This window comes from Pelophylax lessonae, assembly GCF_965119305.1.
Source record: "Pelophylax lessonae genome assembly, chromosome: 12".
NCBI lineage: Eukaryota > Metazoa > Chordata > Amphibia > Anura > Ranidae > Pelophylax > Pelophylax lessonae.
Window position 1 is genome coordinate 215318923 of NC_138779.1, and position 20740 is coordinate 215339662.

Consider the following 20740-nt stretch of genomic DNA (forward strand, 5'->3'; position numbering starts at 1 on the left):
CCCCTGCACTATATAGTAAAAGGTAAATCTAAAGGAAATCAAAACAACAAAAGTTGTATAGTGTGTATCCAGCTTAAGATTCGTTTTGGACTTTCCTCCAGTTAGGTTAAGGTCATGTCCTTGTGTTCTTGATTTTGGTTTCATATTGAAAAAACTGCCCTCCTGAACTTTATTCACCCCCTCTATGTATTTAAAGATTTCAATCATGTTTCCTTTTTCCCTTCTTTCCTCTAGACTGGACATATTACGTTTCTGAAGTCGTTCTCGAGATGTTTTATCCCCCAAACCTTTCAACATTTTTGTTACATGTATCTGGACTCGTCCTATTTTATCCATATCTTTCTGTAGGTGAGGCCTCCAGAACTGGACACAGTATTCCAAATGAGATCTCACTAAAGATCTATATAGAGGAATCAGGACCTCCTTCCTCCTGCTGGTGACCCCTCTAGTGGTATAAAGATCTATATAGAGGAATCAGGACCTCCTTACTCCTACTGGTTATCCCTCTAGTGATATAAAGATCTATATAAAGGATTTAGAACCACCCTCCTCCTGCTGGTGATCCCTCTAGTGATATAAAGATCTATATAGGGGAATTAGGACCCCTTTCCTCCTGCTGGTGATCCCTCTTGTGATATAAAGATCTATAAAGAGGAATCAGGACCCCTTTCCTCCTGCTGGTGATCCCTCTTGTGATATAAAGATCTATAAAGAGGAATCAGGACCCCTTTCCTCCTGCTGGTGATCCCTCTAGTGATATAAAGATCTATATAGGGGAATCAGGACCTCCTTCCTCCTGCTGGGGATCCTTCTAGTGATAAAAAGATCTACAGTATATAAAGGATTTAGAACTACCCTCCTCCTGCTGGCAATCCCTCTAGTAAAATAAAGATCTATAAAGAGGAATGAGGACCTCTTTCCTCCGGCTGGTGATCCCTCTAGTGATATAAAGATCTATTTAGATGAATCAGCACCTCCATTTCTCTTGTTGGTTATCCGTCTAGTAATATAAAGATCTATATAGAGGTATCAAGACCTCCTTCCTCCTTCTGATTATCCCTCTTTGCTTATTTTGCAATCATCTGAAATAAGCACCCCCAAATCTTTTTCTTTTGTAGTGCTGGCTAACACTGTACCCCCAATGTTGTACTCTCTCAGGGGATTACTTTTCTCTAGGTGCATTATTTTACATTTAGACCGCATTCACACTGAAGCGGCACGACTTCGGGGGCGACCTGTGAAGTCCCGTGCACCGCGACTTGCACGGACTTCATATAATGAATGTCTATGCAAGTCGCTCCGAGGTCGCCCCGAAGTAGTACAGGACCCTTTTTCTAAGTCGGAGCGACTTGTGTCGCTCCTATTAAAAAGGATCCTGTAGCAGTCAATGGATCGTGACCGACCGCGACTTGTCAGGCTGACAAGTCACCTGACAAGTCGCGGTAGTGTGAATGGAGCCTTACAAACATTTAACTGCAGTCTCCACTGCTTTGACCTATCTTCCAGAAATGTCAAATCCTGTTCCATGTTACAGATATCTCCAAATAACAACCCTATTACACACCTTTGTGCCATCAGCAAAACCACATACCTTGCCCAACCAACCTTTAGTTATATCACTTACAGAGAGATGAAATAGAACAGGACCCAGTACAGAGCCTTGTGGTACACCACTAGTGACTGGTCTTTGTTCTGAGTGAACCTCATTTACAACCGCATCCTGGTATCTATCCTTTAGCCAACTGCATATCCTCTGAACCACCCAAGGGTTAAGTCCTAGCTTGTACAACTTTTGTATTAGATCATTGTGTGGAACTGTATCAAATGCCTTGCTGAAATCAAGACATGCCATGTCCACAGCACCAACCTGGTCCAAAACATTGGTAAGATAGTCAAAACATTCAATCAGATTAGTCTAACATGATCCACGCTCAGTAAAGCCATGCTGCTTTGTGTCCAGCAAGTTGTGTATTTCTAGATGATCACCCTCCGGACCTCGGTGGATTCCTTCTCCGGCTCACCGATTGCATGGGTGAGCCGGTTGAAGCACTGGAGGGTGGCAGAAGTTGACCATAGAGCTGACAGAGGACCAGATGGTCCCTGGTCATCTCTATGACTCTCGGAGGCTGGGTACTTATGACGCCACGTCTGGCCCCAGCAGTTGTAAACACTGCCGTGTATTCGGCTGGAGATGGAAAAAAATATAAGGATGGCGCTCTGGTGTGCATAATGTTGGTAAATAACCCCAATGGAGACTCAGATGGACGGTCTAATGAAGGTTTATTAAGTAGGTCCACAATGGTTAAAACACTATAATAAAATGGGTAGTCCTACCGATCCTTGAAGCCTCTGTGTCTCCTGGCTAGTCTTTACAGGAATCCCTGGTGTATGTCATGGGAGCCTGATGACCGATGGAAAAAGATGTGGCTTGCAGATGGAAGAACGGAGTAGGTCTGAGCGGGAGGGCTCGCACGGTCTGGTGTGCGGCCGCGTTCCTAGACCGGAGCCGCTGCGTTGTGCTCCCTCATTGCCCGCCGTGAGCACCGGGAGGCGCACGCAGCTTGACAAAGCTACATTTGTGGCGAAACATGTAGTTGTGGCAATCGGGAGGCTCCACAGAAGTGAGCGTATCCAGTCCTCCGCTCCCCTCGGCTTCCGGGTGACTCCTCGGCCGGCTATTCACGGACTTCCGGTCTCTCGCGGTGACGTCATCTGCGTGTGCCTCCCGGTGCTCACGGCGGGCACTGAGGGAGCACAACGCAGCGGCTCCGGTCTAGGAACGCGGCCGTACACCAGACCGTTCGAGCCCTCCCGCTCAGACCTACTCCGTTCTTCCATCTGCAAGCCACATCTTTTTCCATCGGTCATCAGGCTCCCATGACATACACCAGGGATTCCTGTAAAGACTAGCCAGGAGACACAGAGGCTTCAAGGATCGGTAGGACTACCCATTTTATTATAGTGTTTTAACCATTGTGAACCTACTTAATAAACCTTCATTAGACCGTCCATCTGAGTCTCCATTGGGGTTCTTTACCAACATTATGCACACCAGAGCGCCATCCTTATATTTTTTTCCATTTACCTATATGCCATCCTGTGTTTAGGAGTGGGCGAACGGTGTTGCTATAGACATTTTTTCATATATGCAACTGTGCACTCTCTGTATAAGGACATCTCAGGATTTCATAACTTTGGATTAGCGCCAGAACTCCTTCTTTGAGTTATTTGGCTGGAGAGCCTGAGGTCGTTTTTTTTCTCAGGCTTTCTAGCCTAGAGGAGAGATGTGGGGTCCTTTAGACCCCAGATCTCTCTGAAAGAGAAGCTGTCATGCCGTATTCCTTGTAATAGGAATAAAAGTAAAAAAAAATAAATAAATTATTTTATTTTGTTATCTAAGGCTTTGCAGCCTAGAGGCGAGATGTGGGGACTTATAGACCCCACTTCTCTCCATAAAGAGGACCTGTCATGCCCTGGTCATTTTCCCCACTTACGGTAGTGGAAAAACAAACCGATCCCCTGTGTGGATGGGCAGGAAGTCGAGTGAGGGCAAAATGGTCCCCCACTCGACTCTATGCCTTTGGAGGACCGGAGCGACATCAAACGTCATTTCTGCCCTCCGGCCATAAAAGGCCCATTTTTTTTCTGCTTTTAAGTGTAAATGTGAGGTGTGAGGTCTTTTTGACCCTTTATTAAATTACAGTGCCATCATCCCCAAACAGAAATAGAAGGGACAATGTAAATTAACCATTTCCTGCAAAATCACATACCTGTATATCACTTTGAGGAAATGCTTATACCGGGGTGATGCCTGCAGCTAGAGGCTTCACCCCGGTACCGTTTTTTAGAGCCAAAGGTCGGCTTTTTATGTGATAACAACCGATGCGGCTAAGTAGCCGCTCGGCCATTATCACAAGCCCCCCCCCCAGGTATCTATTTACTCGGCATAACATTATACAAAAAAATTGTGACAACTTTACTACTTTGTTGTTTTTTAAATGAAAAAAGTGTATTTTATTTTTTAAATTGCGTTTGAAAGACTGCTACGCAAATACGGTGTGACATAAAACATTTCAACTATTGCTATTTTATTCTCTAGGGTCTCTGCAAAAAATATATATAATGTTTTAACCACTTGCCGACCAGTCACTGGGACTGTACTGCGGCAAAGTGGCTCGATTGCATCCAGCGACGTAGACCTATGTCGCTGGACTCCTCCCCCTGTAGACGGCGCTTACGCGCCGCCGGAGGTGCGCTCCCGCTGTTTTCAGTCACAGCGGGAGTCGGGCCAGGGGAGGAGCGGCGTCGATCGCCGCCGCTCTTCCCCGATCGTCTGGGAATCGAGTTTGGAGATCCGCCCGCTTGTGTAAACAGAGCGGGCGGATCTCCTAAGTGACAGACAGTGACAGATTGCAGGGATCAGCATAACTCAACCTGCGATCTGTCCCTGTGTCACTCAGTCACCTCCCCCCACACACGTTAGTAAGCACCAGGCATACATTAACCCCTCCCTCTGCAATAAAATTAACCCCTTCCCTGCCAGTGTCATTTTTACAGTAACAGTGCAAATTTATAGCACTGATTACTGTAGAAATGTCACTGGTACCCCCTGGTGTCAAAAATGTCAGTCAAGGGTCCGATCTGTCCGCCGCAATGTCGCAGTCCCGCAAAAAAAAAAAAATCGCAGATCGCCGCCATTACTCGTTAAAAAAAAAAACACCAAAAATGACAAAAATCTTTCCCTTAGTTAGTAAACGCAATAACTTTTGCGCAAACCAATCAAAATACGCTTATTGTGATTTTTTTTACCAAACATAGGTAGCAGAAAACAAATTGGCCAAAAATTAAAAAAAATTTAGATTTTTACATTTTTTTGGGGGGGGAATTTCATATAAAAAAATGTTAAAAATATTGTTATTTTTTCAAAATAAACGCTATTTTTTTGTTTATAGCGCAAAAAGTAAAAATCGCACAGGTGATCAAATACCACCAAAAGAAAGCTCTATTTGTGGAAAAAAAAGGACGTAAATTTCGTTTGGGTGCAGCGTCGCATGACTGCGCAATTGTCAGTTAAAGTCGCACAGCGCCGAATCGCAAAAAGTGGCCTGGACGTAAGACAGCAAAATCCTCCGGTGGTAAAGTGGTTAAGTAATTTTCTAGCAAAAAAATACCAATTTAAACTTGTGAACAAAAAGTTCCAGAAAAGGCCTGGTCAGCAAGTGTTAAACTGATTGTAATGAACCCTTCCCATACCAAGCCAAGTCCTCAAACAAACAAAGTTCCCCTCAGCTCTTCTTAAAAAGAAATAAAACGTCATTCAGAAAGTTTAGGCAAAGTGTTCTACATCTGTTTCATGTTTTTACTCTGATCTCTTAGCAGGGATGTGGTGCTAATGGCCCGTACACACGATCCGAAAATCGGACGAAAATTAACGCTTGTGAAAGGATCGGACGATAATCAGATCGTTAGTACACAGCTTACAAGAGGCGATCAAGACAGTTCACCCGATATTATCCGGTCGTGCAAGCATAAAAATTTTGATCGTATTATAACACATCGTACGATAATCGTATTATCAGTATGTTGTTCGTCCGAAAAAAATGGTGAGCAGTAGACAGCGCATGAGCAGTAGACATCATTTTCCCCTCACACGCTACAGCTGGTTACGCATACCGGAAGCTAAGAATTATCGTCAGAGAAAATTCGTATCGTGAGTAACCTCTCCCGTTAAGCAAATATTATTGAGAGCTGCTAGAATACGAAAAATAACGGATGGAACGTCGCCCGATTTTCGGATCGTGTGTACTGGGCATAAGGCTATGAAGTCATACCAAAATGATTTTGTTACTTAAAAAGTAACAAATGTTACATAGTTACATTAGCCTGATTGAAAAAGACCATCCAGTTCAACCAACATAGAAAAAAAAATTAAATAGAAATAAACATAAACACAAATAGAAAACCTTCATAATTCATATACACAATCCTATACCCACAGTTGTTGCAGAGGAAGAAAACAAACAAACAAACAAACAAACAAACCCCAATAAAGCATGATCCAGTAAAAAAAAATCCCTTGCTAATTCCCCAACAAGCAATCAGATATTCTCTCTTTATAGATATTTACCTATAAATATTAGTATCCAGTTATATTACGTTGAAATAGAAATAGAAACAAAATACTTCTTTTTTCTCATGATGCTTGCATAGGAAAATAAAATATATTGTGCAAAACAATATTTTCAATACTTTATTGTTATTCTTATTGCACATTTTTAATATTATATATATATATGTATATACACACACACACCGCTCAAAAAAATTAAAGGAATACTTTTTAATCAGAGTATAGCATCAAGTCAATTAAACTCCTGGGATATTAATCTGGTCAGCTAAGTAGCAGAGGGGGTTGTTAATCAGTTTCAGCTGCTTTGGTGTTAATGAAATTACCGGGAGCACTAGATGGGCAACAATGAAATGACCTTCAAAACAGGAATGGTTTTACAGGTGGAGGCCACTGACATTTTTTTCCCCTACTTATCTTTTTTGACTGTTTTTCACTAGTTTTGCATTTGGCTGGGCTTAGTGTCACTACTGGTAGCATGAGGCGATACCTGGACCCTATAGAGGTTGCACAGGCAGTCCAACTCCTCCAGGATGGCACATCAATACGTGCCATTGCCAGAAGGTTTGCTGTGTCTCCCAGCACAGTCTCAAGAGCATGGAGGAGATTCCAGGAGACAGGCAGTTACTCTAGGAGAGCTGGACAGGGCTTTAGAAGGTCCTTAACCCATCAGCAGGACCGGTATCTGCTCCTTTGTGGAAGGAGGAACAGGATGAGCACTGCCAGAGCCCTACAAACAGACTTCATGATTGGTCAGGAGGAGGATCCGTGTGACAATAGCGAATTTTAATTGTTTGGACCAGTGCACAAAGTAAGGTCCGTGAAGACATGGATGAGCGAGTTTGGGGTGGAGATGCACAGAGTCCTGACCTCAACCCGATTGAACACCTTTGGGATGAATTAGAGCGGAGACTGCATGCCTGACCTCGCAAATGAGCTTCTAGAAAAATGGTCAAATATTCCCATAGACACACTCCTAAACCTTGTGGACAGCCTTTCCAGAAGAGTTGAAGCTGTTATAGCTGCAAAGGGTGGTCCAACTCAATATTGAACCCAGAGGCGTAACTAGAACCTTCAGGCCCTGGTGCAAGAAACCATGAAGGGCCCCCCGGATCCCTGGCCGGGGCCCTTCCCTTCAAGCCTGGGGCTCTTCCCGCTGATCCTGTGGCCCTTTACTCTCATTGCTGGGGCCCTTTATTATGGTCCAGCAGCGGGACCCTTTCACAAGTTCTGCAGTGGGTCCCCTTCCTGCCATTTTGGGGACTCCCCGCGGTGGTGAATTTGCCAGGGTCGCAAGTGTGACCTTTCCTGGAAGTTCACCCACTGGTGTCAGTAGTTTTTACTTTTTGGTATTTTAATTGTATTATTTTTTATCATTTTATTTCATTTTTTTACAATGTCGCTGACTATGACACTGTCCATTCAGAAAAAGGAAGGAGCTGATAAATTACATATTTACCGACCCCCTCCTGGTTCTATATTGTGACACATCCCCTGCAGCAGCCAGCAGGAGAGGGGAGGGAGCACAGTGGGGGGGGGGGGACCAGGGGAGCACACAGGGGCCCAGAGAGAGCAGAACACAACTGAACTGGATAGGAGGAGTGGCGGGGGCAGCATACAGAGGAACCAATCTCCTCCATTTTCCTCCTGCAGCTACAGGAGGAAAAAGGAGGACAGTGATTTCTCTACATGCTGCCCCTGCAGCCTCCTCCTACTCAGGTGTACAAGGGAGCCGCACGGGCCCCCTGGAGCATGGGGTCCGGTTGCAATTGCAACCCCTGCAACCCCTGTAGTTACGCCCCTGATTGAACCCTACGGACTAAGACTGGGATACCATTAAAGTTCATGTGTGTGTAAAGACAGGTGTCCCAATACTTTTAGTAGTATAGTGTGTATATATATATATATATATATATATATTGTATTATAAGGGGTCTTTAAACTATGGCCCTCCAGTTGTTCAGGAACTACAATTCCCATCATGCCTAGTCATGTCTATGAATGTCAGAGTTTTACAATGCCTCATAAAATGTGCATTTCTGGAGGGCCGTAGTTTGAGGATCCCTTCTGTATATATTTGTCTGTCAGCGCATTTAGTAAAACCTCCCTCAGTGACAAAGCACCCAGAGCCCATGCAAACTGACTAGTCGGGTTGGTCAAATAGCGAGTCCCCCCCCCCCACCACACACATCTGGTTTTTCCTGCTGACACCTAATCTCAGCAGAAAATAATAGTGACGTAGGAGTCCTGCGGAGGAAACACAGACGTTGGTGAAAAGATCATCCATGGGACAATGAAAAAAGGGGATATGAGCATTGAAACCTCACAGGGGTTCCACTATTTCCCCACTCTATACAAAACTAAGAAGAAACGTTATGACTAGTGTTGAGCGAACACGGACTGTATTATTCGTGTTCGTACCGAATAATTGGATTTTTTGTACCCGAACACGGACACGGACACTTTACTGTATGTTCGGGTAAAAATCCGTGTTCGGTCGTTTTATTTCCGGGTTTTGCATGCTTTGGCGCTCTTTTCATGGCGGGCTTTCAACAGCCAATCAACAATCGTTTAACTGGTGTGCCTTAAGCCATCCCAGCCATGCCTGCAAATGTCTCAGTAGCTGTGATTGGCCGTCTGAAGCATGTGACCAAGTCTTTATAAGTTCGAGGCAGCCGCAGCAGCGTCATTCTGCTGCTTAGCTAAGGGACAGAGCACACATCAATGTGCTGGCTGCTGATTAGGGAAAGATAGGCAGGAAAAAACCATTTGTGTCCGGATAGAATTGAGGGACAGGTCGGAGTGTTTAGGCAGGGCGAGTTGTAGGCATTTTAGGGATAGAGTCTGCTGAATTATAGGGTCAGTGTCTTCTACAAACTACAATCGATATTGCTGTGTGGGGGGTGGGGTCTGCACTCAATCCTGATCTACGATCTCTTCTCAATCCTGTTAGGGACAGAGTCTGCTGAATTTTAGGGAAACTGTGTTCTACAAACTACAATCGATATTGCTGTGTGGTGTGGGATTGGAGATAGGCAGGTGTCAGTGATCCACATCCATTTTTCTGTGTGTGAGCTGCAGTGAACACAATCTTTTTGGGCTGCAGTGAACACAATCTTTTTGGGCTGCAGTGAACACAATCTTTTTGGGCTGCAGTGAACACAATCTTTTTGGGGTGCAGTGAACACAATCCTTTTTGGTGTGCAGTGAACACAATCTTTGTGGGGTGCAGTGAACAAAATCCTTTGTGGGGTGCAGTGAACACAATCTTTTTGGGGTGCAGTGAACAAAATCCTTTTTGGGGTGCAGTGAACAACATCCTTTTTGGGGTGCAGTGAACACAATCTTTTTGGGGTGCAGTGAACAAAATCCTTTGTGGGGTGCAGTGAACACAATCTTTTTGGGGTGCAGTGAACACAATCTTTTTGGGGTGGAGTGAACAACATCCTTTTTGGGGTGCAGTGAACAAAATCCTTTTTGGGGTGCAGTGAACAAAATCATTTTTGGGGTGCAGTGAACACAATCTTTGTGGGGTGCAGTGAACACAATCTTTTTGGGGTGGAGTGAACAACATCCTTTTTGGGGTGCAGTGAACAACATCCTTTTTGGGGTGCAGTGAACACAATCTTTTTGGGGTGCAGTGAACACAATCTTTGTGGGGTACAGTGAACAGAATCTTTGTGGGGTGCAGTGAACACAATCTTTGGGGGGTACAGTGAACACAATCTTTGTGAGGTGCAGTGAACACAATCTTTGTGGGGTGCAGTGAACACAATCTTTGTGGGGTGCAGTGAACACAATCTTTGTGGGGTACAGTGAACACAATCTCATACTTCTGAAGGTTTGAGGGTGCTGCCTGTTCCATACTCCCCCTACTCCTCATCTAGCCTTTTAGGGGTACAAACAATAGTAATTGGGGCCTAGTGTGGTTGTGTACGTGTGATATACATACACTTTTTTGGGATCATATTTTCTATTCCGCTATTTAATCAAAAACCTTTGGGGATCAGTTAAATTGGGGGATAGTCTGTGTTGGTACGTGTGAGAGAGATCCACCTTTCCAAGTTGTTGGGGTTCATCTCATACTTCTGAAGGTTTGAGGGTGCTGCCTGTTCCATACTCCCCCTACTCCTAGCCTTTTAGGGGTACAAACAATAGTAATTGGGGCCTAGTGTGGTTGTGTACGTGTGATATACATACACTTTTTTTGGATCATATTTTCTATTCCGCTATTTAATCAAAAACCTTTGGGGATCAGTTAAATTGGGGGATAGTCTGTGTTGGTACGTGTGAGAGAGATCCACCTTTCCAAGTTGTTGGGGTTCATCTCATACTTCTGAAGGTTTGAGGGTGCTGCCTGTTCCATACCCCCCCTACTCCTCATCTAGCCTTTTAGGGGTACAAACAATAGTAATTGGGGCCTAGTGTGGTTGTGTACGTGTGATATACATACACTTTTTTTGGATCATATTTTCTATTCCGCTATTTAATCAAAAACCTTTGGGGATCAGTTAAATTGGGGGATAGTCTGTGTCGGTACGTGTGAGAGAGATCCACCTTTCCAAGTTGTTGGGGTTCATCTCATACTTCTGAAGGTTTGAGGGTGCTGCCTGTTCCATACCCCCCCTACTCCTCATCTAGCCTTTTAGGGGTACAAACAATAGTAATTGGGGCCTAGTGTGGTTGTGTACGTGCGAGATACATACACTTTTTTTGATCATATTTCCTATTCCGCTATTCAATAAAAACCTTTGAGGATCAATTGAATTGCGGGATAGTCTGTGTCGGTACGTGTGAGAGAGATCCACCTTTCCAAGTTGTTGGGGTTCATCTCATACTTCTGAAGGTTTGAGGGTGCTGCCTGTTCCATACTCCCCCTACTCCTCATCTAGCCTTTTAGGGGTACAAACAATAGTAATTGGGGCCCAGTGTGGTTGTGTACGTGTGATATACATACACTTTTTTTGGATCATATTTTCTATTCCGCTATTTAATTTAACTGGGCCTCCATGCGAGACCTGTGTGCCTTGTTGCGCTGTTTTGAGTACTCCACCAACATGGCCAGTGGCAATGACGCCGTTCTCAGCTTAACTATCCCACTTCTATGCCTCCTTGAAAAAACAATTCGGGCGATGATGGAAGAGGATGTGGCACAGGATGAGGAGGAGGAGGAGGATGAAGAGGTAACATTTCCAAGGCTTTCAGGGCAGTCATTCGCAAGGGGCTCCGAGGGTGGGTTCCTGCACACGCAAACGCCAGGGACGCAATTGTCCAGCAGGGGCACAGTTCTGGAGGATGAGGAGGATGAGGAGGAGGAGGAGCTGGAGGAGGAGATGGAACCATGTTCACAGCAGGGTGGCACCCAGGCCAGCTCATGGCCATCACTGGTGCGTGGCTGGGGGGATACAGAGGACACGGACGATACACCTCCCACAGAGGACAGCCTTTCGTTGCCTCTGGGCAGCCTGGCACACATGAGCGATTACATGCTGCAGTGTCTCCACAACGACCGCCGAGTTGCCCACATTCTAACTTGTGCTGATTACTGGGTGGCCACACTGCTGGATCCCCGTTACAAGGACAACGTACCGTCCTTAATTCACTCACTGGAGCGCGATCGCAAGATGCGCGAGTACAAGCGCACGCTGGTAGACGCTATGCTGCTGGCATTCCCATCTGACAGCGGGGCCACAGTGGAAGCACAAGGCAGAGGAGGAGGAGGAGGAGGTCGCCAACGCAACCAGGGCACCGCCAGCACCTCAGAAGGCAGGGTTAGCATGGCCGAAATGTGGAAAAGCTTTGTCAGCACGCCACAACAAACAGCAGCACCAGCAGCTCAGATGGAACGTCTTAGCAGGAGGCAGCATTTTACCAACATGGTGGAGCAGTATGTGTGCACACGCCTACATGTAGTGAATGACGGGTCTGCCCCCTTCAACTTCTGGGTCTCCAAATTGGGCACATGGCTTGAGCTTGCCCTTTACGCCTTGGAGGTGCTGGCGTGCCCTGCAGCCAGTGTATTATCTGAACGGGTATTTAGCACGGCTGGGGGCGTTATAACAGACAAGCGCAGCCGCCTGTCCAGAGACAATGTGGACAAGCTCACGTTCATTAAAATGAACCAGGCATGGATCCCACGGGACTTTTCCGTACCTTATGCAGAATAGCAATGGATACCGACCTTACCCACCCATTGTTCCATTTTTGCTCTTTCTCACTCTTTTGGGGTGTACCCTCATTTAAAATTTTTGAAAAGAAGCAGTGTTGGCTACCTCGTCCTCCTCCTCAGGGCCAGATTAATGTAGGGGCTATTGGAGCTGCAGCTCCAGGCCCCTACCTTTTATATAGGCCCCGGGTTGGCCATATTCACTGTTACCGCTCTTCTGTCACTTGTAAACACAGAAGTCTGGCTTCTATGCTCGCTTCCCCAGGCAGCACCCTCAGAACCTCCCCACACAGCGTGAAGGCCGGACAAGGAGGGACAGTTGGCGATGCATGGATGTGTTTATGGGCTTCAGAGACAGCATCCCATGTTGAATTAGGCATGCATGGCTGCACCCTTCCTCCTCTGGGTGCATGGCAAGGCACGGCCCTTAAGGCCCTTCAAAATCCTCAGCACCAAGCCCATGATGCTGTTAATCCGGCCCTGGTCCTCCTCCACCGCCGCTTCCACCTACACCGCCCATAGGTGTGCGCAGCCTATTGCATTAAGGTGTGCACCCCAAAGTTGAAATACACATGCATGTGTTTGCCAGCAGGGAGAGTAATGTATCGGGGCCATGTACCTGTAGGCAAGGAGAAATAGAGCAGAGCAGGTCCCAGGGAGATCTTTCCCATCTCCTCACTGGCAATGCTATGTGCCCTAGGTGATTAGGGTGTGCCCAGGCACACCCAGCACACCCTGTGCGCACGCCTATGTCACCGCCACATCCACCACCACCTCAACCTCCCTCCTACTCCATATGGGCCTCGTCCTTCAGAGATGAAGAAGAACATTGTTTTATTTTTCTGTTTTTTTTTTGTTGTTTTAAGTTATTTCCCTATCCACATTTGTTTGCAGAGCACTTGCCATGCTCTTAATTACGTTTTGCTGCCATTTGCAGCACTCTAGCCCTTTCCTTTGGTGTTTTAGAGCCATTTTAGTGCCTTAAAGTTCGGGTCCCCATTGACTTCAATGGGGTTCGGTGTACGGGAAAAGTTCGGTAAAAGTCCGGGACACGGACCCGGACTTTTTTTTAAAGTTCGGCCGAACCCGTCGAACACGGACATCTAGGTGTTCGCTCAACCCTAGTTATGACAAAATATAGATACTTATTAAATTATAGATACACTTTAAAGATGTTTTAAAAGTTTTCACTTTATAAAATAAATAAATTATAGATATATTTTACTTCTCATGCACACGGGACGTTTTTACAGCGGCTGGTTTTGGCGTCAGACGTTTATTTCTGCAGCCAATAAACTCCCCAGCATGTTCTATGTCTCCCCAGCATGTTCTCCTATGTCTCCCCAACATGTTCTCCTATGTCTCCCCAACATGTTCTATGTCTCCCCAGCATGTTCTCCTATGTCTCCCCAGCATGTTCTATGTCTCCCCAACATGTTCTATGTCTCCCCAACATGTTCTCCTATGTCTCCCCAACATGTTCTATGTCTCCCCAGCATGTTATCCTATGTCTCTCCAGCATGTTCTATGTCTCCCCAGCATGTTCTTCTATGTCTCCCCGGCATGTTCTATGTCTCCCCAGCATGTTCTCCTATGTCTCCCCAGCATGTTCTCCTATGTCCCCCCAGCATGTTCTCCTATGTCTCCCCAGCATGTTCTCCTATGTCTCCCCAGCATGTTCTCCTATGTCTCCCCAGCATGTTCTCCTATGTCTCCCTAGCATGTCCTCCTATGTCCCCCCAGCATGTTCTCCTATGTCTCCCCAGCATGTTCTCCTATGTCACCCCAGCATGTTCTCCTATGTCTCCCCAGCATGTTCTCCTATGTCTCCCCAGCATGTTCTCCTATGTCTCCCCGGCATGTTCTCCTATGTCCTCCTATGTCTCCCCAGCATGTTCTCCTATGTCTCCCCAGCATGTCCTCCTATGTCTCCCCAGCATGTCCTCCTATGTCTCCCCAGCATGTTCTCCTATGTCTCCCCAGCATGTTCTCCTATGTCCTCCTATGTCTCCCCAGCATGTTCTCCTATGTCTCCCCAGCATGTTCTCCTATATCTCCCCAGCATGTTCTCCTATATCTCCCCAGCATGTTCTCCTATATCTCCCCAGCATGTCCTCCTATATCTCCCCAGCATGTTCTCCTATATCTCCCCAGCATGTCCTCCTATGTCTCCCCAGCATGTTCTCCTATGTCCTCCTATGTCTCCCCAGCATGTTCTCCTATGTCTCCCCAGCATGTTCTCCTGTGTCTCCCCAGCATGTTCTCCTATGTCTCCCCAGCATGTCCTCCTATCAGAGGCGTAACTAGAACCTTCAGGGCCCTGATGCAAGAAACCATGAAGGGCCCCCCAGACCCCTGGCCGGGGCCCTTACCTTCAAGCCCAGGGCTCTTCCCACTAATCCTGGGGCTCTTTACACTCGTTGCATGGCCTTTTATTACGGTCCTTTCACAGGTTCTGCAGTGGGCCCCCTTCCTGCAATCTTGTGGGCCCCCTTCCTGCAATCTTGGGGCCTCCCCACAGTGGTGCAATGCCAGGGTCCGGTCGCAAGTGTGACCTTTGCGATCCTGGAAGTTCACCCACTGGTTTGCTACCGGGCCCCCTGGAGCATGGGGCCCGGTAGCGATTGCAACCCCTGCAACCCCTGTAGTTACGCCCCTGCCTCCTATGTCTCCCCAGCATGTTCTCCTATGTCTCCCCAGCATGTTCTCCTATGTCTCCCCAGCATGTCCTCCTATGTCTCCCCAGCATGTTCTCCTATGTCTCCCCGGCATGTTCTCCTATGTCTCCCCAGCATGTTCTCCTATGTCTCCCCAGCATCTCCTCCTATGTCTCCCCAGCATGTTCTCCTATGTCTCCCCGGCATGTTCTCCTATGTCTCCCCAGCATGTTCTCCTATATCTCCCCAGCATGTTCTCCTATATCTCCCCAGCATGTCCTCCTATGTCTCCCCAGCATGTTCTCCTATGTCCTCCTATGTCTCCCCAGCATGTTCTCCTATGTCTCCCCAGCATGTTCTCCTATGTCTCCCCAGCATCTCCTCCTATGTCTCCCCAGCATGTTCTCCTATATCTCCCCAGCATGTTCTCCTATATCTCCCCAGCATGTCCTCCTATGTCTCCCCAGCATGTTCTCCTATGTCTCCCCGGCATGTTCTCCTATGTCTCCCCAGCATGTTCTCCTATGTCTCCCCAGCATGTCCTCCTATGTCTCCCCAGCATGTTCTCCTATGTCCCCCAGCATGTTCTCCTATGTCTCCCCAGCATGTTCTCCTATGTCTCCCCAGCATGTTCTCCTATGTCTCCCCAGCATGTTCTCCTATGTCTCCCCAGCATGTTCTCCTATGTCAGTGGTTCTCAAATCCGGTCCTCGGGACCCACCAACAGGCCAGGTTTGCAAGATAACTAAATTACATCACAGGTGATCTCATTTGCTTCTCAGTGATTGCAGTATTCTAGTCTGCATCCCCCAAGGTAATACTTAAAATCTGGCCTGTTAGTGGGTCCCGAGGACCGGATTTGAGAACCACTGTCCTATGTCCTCCCAGCATGTTATCCTATGTCTCCCCAGCATGTTCTTCTATGTCTCCCCAGCATGCTCTCCTATGTCCTCCTATGTCTCCCCAGCATGTTATCCTATGTCTCCCCAGCATGTTTTCCTATGTCCCCCCAGCATGTTCTCCTATGTCCCCCAGCATGTGCTCCTATGTCTCCCCAGCATGTTCTCCTATGTCCCCCCAGCATGTTCTATGTCCCCCCAGCATGTTCTCCTATGTCCCCCAGCATGTTCTCCTATGTCTCCCCAGCATGTTCTACTATGTTCTCCTATGTCTTCCCAGCATGTTCTCCTATGTCTCCCCAGCATGTCCTCCTATGTCTCCCCAGCATGTTCTCCTATGTCTCCCCAGCATGTTCTCCTATGTCTCCCCAGCATGTTCTCCTATGTCTCCCCAGCATGTTCTCCTATGTCTCCCCAGCATGTTCTCCTATGTCCCCCAGCATGTTCTCCTATGTCTCCCCAGCATGTTCTCCTATGTCTCCCCAGCATGTTCTCCTATGTCTCCCCAGCATGTTCTCCTATGTCCCCCCAGCATGTTCTATGTCCCCCCAGCATGTTCTCCTATGTCTCCCCAGTATGTCCTCCTATGTCTCCCCGGCATGTTCTCCTATGTCCCCCCAGCATGTTCTCCTATGTCTCCCCAGCATGTTCCCCTATGTCCCCCCAGCATGTTCTCCTATGTCCCCCAGCATGTTCTCCTATGTCCCCCCAGCATGTTCTATGTCCCCCCAGCATGTTCTCCTATGTCCCCCAGCATGTTCTCCTATGTCTCCCCAGCATGATCTACTATGTTCTCCTATGTCTTCCCAGCATGTTCTCCTATGTCTCCCCAGCATGTCCTCCTATGTCTCCCCAGCATGTTCTCCTATGTCTCCCCAGCATGTTCTCCTATGTCTCCCCAGCATGTTCTCCTATGTCTCCCCAGCATGTTCTCCTATGTCCCCCAGCATGTTCTCCTATGTCTCCCCAGCATGTTCTCCTATGTCTCCCCCGCATGTTCTCCTATGTCCCCCCAGTATGTTCTATGTCCCCCCAGCATGTTCTCCTATGTCTCCCCAGTATGTCCTCCTATGTCTCCCCGGCATGTTCTCCTATGTCCCCCCAGCATGTTCTCCTATGTCTTCCCAGCATGTTCTCCTATGTCTCCCCTCCATGTTCTCCTATGTCTCCCCAGCATGTCCTCCTATGTCTCCCCAGCATGTTCTCCTATGTCTCCCCAGCATGTTCTCCTATGTCTCCCCAGCATGTTCTCCTATGTCTCCCCCAGCATGTTCTCCTATGTCTCCCCAGCATGTTCTTGTATGTCTCCCCACCGTTTTCTCCTATGTCCCCCAGCATGTTATCCAATGTCTCCCCAGCATGTTATCCTACATCCTTCTATGTATCCCCGGCATGTTCTCCTATATCTCCCCAGCATGTTCTCCTATGTCTCCCCAACATGTTATCCTATGTCTCCATGCACACACAGGCTGTTATTAGCAGTTTTTGGCAGGGGTGTTTTCTGGCCAGAAATCCTTCCGGTCCAGACGTGGTTAAAGATATTTTAACCTATTCCTAGTCTGTCCAAAACCAGGAAAAAAAAAAACCTATAATAAAAAGAAAGCAGAATATTTTTTCTGCTGAAGATGAACTTTGAGAAATCACCAGCCAAGTGAGTGGGTGGAGCCATTGAGCTTGCGATCTCATGACTGCATGCTCGCTCTTCTTCACATCTTGATGTTTCAAAATCTGGTATGAGTTTCACGTACGTTCCACAAATTTAAAGAAGAAAGCCATTTTTCAAAAAAATCTTTTTTTTTTTTTTCACTGCCTACCTGAAATTGCTCTTGGGAAGAGATAATACTTTCCAGATCTGACAAATTCATTAAAACCTGAATTAAATTTTTTTTTTTTGTGTGAATATACAGAAGCAAAGCTGCTCAGTTCGCATTGGGTCATATATTTCACAAAAAATAATGAATTCCTAGGATTTCTAAAAAAAAAAAATCAATGGGCAAAATATAAGTCAAAATATTCGGGTGAATCAGAGGCTAACTATATATATATATATATATATATATACACACACACACATATATACACACACACACTTCAGGGCCCCAGTGCAGGAAACCATGAAGGGCCCCCCAGCCCCTTCCATCTGTCCCAGGGAGCCTTTTCTGTTACCCCCCCCCCCCCCCCGAGCAATTCCTACTGATCCCAGGTCCCTTTACTCCCATCCTGGGGGGCCCAATGCGACTCAATAAAAAAAAAAAAAAAAAAAAAAAAAAAAAAAGGTCCTGCACTACTTTTCTGTGACTTTGGTGCGATGTGAGTAAGTCTGAAAAAGTCCTAAGGAAATAGCTAGAAAGTCGCAAGGAAGTCCCAAGGAAATAGCTAGAAAGTCGCAAGAAAGTCCCAAGGAAATAGCAAGCAAATTGCAAGGTAGTCCTAAGGAAATAGCAAGCAAATTGCAAGGTAGTCCTAAGGAAATAGAAAGCAAGTCACAAGGAAGTCCCAAGTAAATTGTAAGCAAGTTGCAAGCAAGTCGCAAAGAAGACCCAAGGAAATAGCAGGCAAGTCACACAGAAGTCCCAATGAAATAGAAAGCAAGTCGCAAAGAAGTCCAAAGGAAATAGCAGGCAAGTCACACAGAAGACCCAAGAAAATAGCGAGTCGCAAAGAAGTCCCAAGGAAAAAGCAGGCAAGTCACACAGAAGTCCCAAGAAAATAGCAAGTCGCAAAGAAGTCCTAAGGAAATTGCAAGAAAATTGGAAAGAATTCCGAAGGATATAGCAAACAAGTTGCAAAGAAGTCCCAAGGAAATAGGAAGTTGCAAAGAAGTTCCCAGGAAATAGCAAGCAAGTCGCAAATAGGTCCCAAGGAAATAGCAAGAAAATCGCAAAGAAGTCCCATGGAAATAGCAAACAAGTCACAAGCAGGTCGCAAAAAAGTCCCAAGGAAATAGCAAGCATGTCACAAAGAAGTCCCATGGAAATAGCAAGACGCAAAGAAGTCCCAAGGAAATAGTAAGCATGTCACAAAGAAGTCCCATGGAAATAGCAAGACGCAAAGAAGTCCCAAGGAAATAGCAAGAAAATCGCAAGAAAAAGTTCCAAGGAAATAGCAAGAAAATTGCAAGGAAGTCCCAAGGAAATAGCAAACAAGTCGCAAAGAAGTCCCAAGGAAATAGCAAGCAAGATTGCAAAGAAGTCCCAAGGAAATAGCAAGCAAGTCACAAAGAAGTCCCAAGGAAATAGCAATCAAGGAAGTCCCAAGGAAATAGCAAGTCACACAAGTCATAAGTAAATAGTAAGCAAGTTGCAAAGAAGTCAGAAGAAGTAGCAAGTAATTCACAAAGAAGTCCCAAGGAAATAGCAAGCAAGTCGCAACGAGTCCCAAGGAAATAGCCGGACGATCGCAAAGAAGTCCCAAGGAAATAGCCACCAAGTGGCAAGAAAGTCCCAAGCAAATAGCAAGCAAGTCCCAAGGAAATAGCCACCAAGTTGCACAAAAGAAGACTGCAAAGAAGTCCCAAGGAAATAGCAAAAAAGTCGCAAGAAAATAACAATCAAGTTGAAAAGAAGTCCCAAGGAAATAGGAAGCAAGTCGCAAAAAGTCTACAGAAAATCGCAAGAAAATTGCAAAGAAGTTCAAAGGAAGAAGCAAGAAAATCATAAAGAAGTCCCAAGGAAATAACAAGCAAGTTGCAAGGAAGTTGTAAGCAAGTTGCATGACTTTGGGGTCGCAGCAGTGTGAACCGAACCTGACCGAAATCTTGAGCTAGCCCCCCCCCCCCATCCATGGTGGCAAAATGGCAGGGCCCCTTTGCAAGTGCAACCTTTGCGACTCTGGTGGTGAATTAAAAAAAAACCCAGGCAGTCGGGAACTTTCCCTAATCAACACCAATTATACCCAAAGGGTGGTCAAAGTACAAGCAATCGTTTGGCCTAAAATCACGCAAGAAATACATTGTAATCATTTAGTAACTCCGGTAAAGAAATTTGGAAGGATTTTTCGGAGAGTTTTGATTGGCCCGTGTATGGAAGCTTAAGGGTCCAACTTTACCTTGCAAGAGAAGATCATGGCAGCGATGCCCAGGGGCCAACAGCAGCACAGAAAGTTGCAGATGGACCAGCACAGGTAGTCGCTGTGTCTTGGCCGGATCATCACCGATTGCGGATTCACCACCACCACGTTGGTGCTCTGCTGGCACATTAGGGGCTGTTGAGGGGGAGGCATTGGTGTCGTTGGGTAGTAGGGTTGGTAGTACGGTGCCGATGCCGAAGTTGGGGCTCCGGGAGCCGGAGGGTAGTATGATGTCGGTGCTGGGGCTCCGGGAGCCGAAGGGTAGTATGATGTCGGTGCTGGGGCTCCGGGAGCCGGAGGGTAGTATGATGTCGGTGCTGGGGGCCCAGGAGCCGGAGGGTAGTATGGAGGGGGGGGATTGCTGGGGTCTTGCTTTTCAGGTGGATAGCCATCCTGGTAGCCCGGATTCTGCATGGTTCTGCTCCTTCCCGGTGATATCGGATTCCTCCACACTCACCAACTATGGTGTCCTTTGTGCTTTTTGGATGCAAAATGAAAGAAGTTCCTAAGGTCTCGTAAACTGTCTGTTACCCCTCCCCCTACCCAGCCCCCACCTATCACAACCTCTTAGCCAACTCTCTCCCACATGAAGATTACTCACATTTTTCTGTAAACAGGAAACATTCGTGCTTCTTCCTCATTCCATATAAGTTTAAATATATTTACTTTGTTTTTTTCTAATTCTCACAATTTTGTTCAAAGTTTATATGTGGAGAAGAAAATAAAGCAACAAAATGTCTTTTATTTTCCCAGAAGTGTAACATATAGACTGGGTGACGACGACAATTTTCTTTATATAGGGGGCTTAAGGAGTACAGTAAAC

General features: G+C 46.5%; 1 protein-coding gene across 1 annotated transcript in view; it reads right to left on the bottom strand.

Moving 5' to 3' along the window:
- LOC309568044 (uncharacterized protein) overlaps nt 1-20416 on the bottom strand; it is a 28511-nt gene extending 8095 nt beyond the window's left edge. The window contains exon 1 of the mRNA XM_082273624.1: nt 19897-20416. Coding sequence (XP_082129750.1) covers nt 19897-20331 — 435 coding nt within the window. The 5' untranslated portion in view covers nt 20332-20416. The remainder of the gene's footprint in view (nt 1-19896) is intronic.
- Nucleotides 20417-20740: the final 324 nt, after the last annotated feature.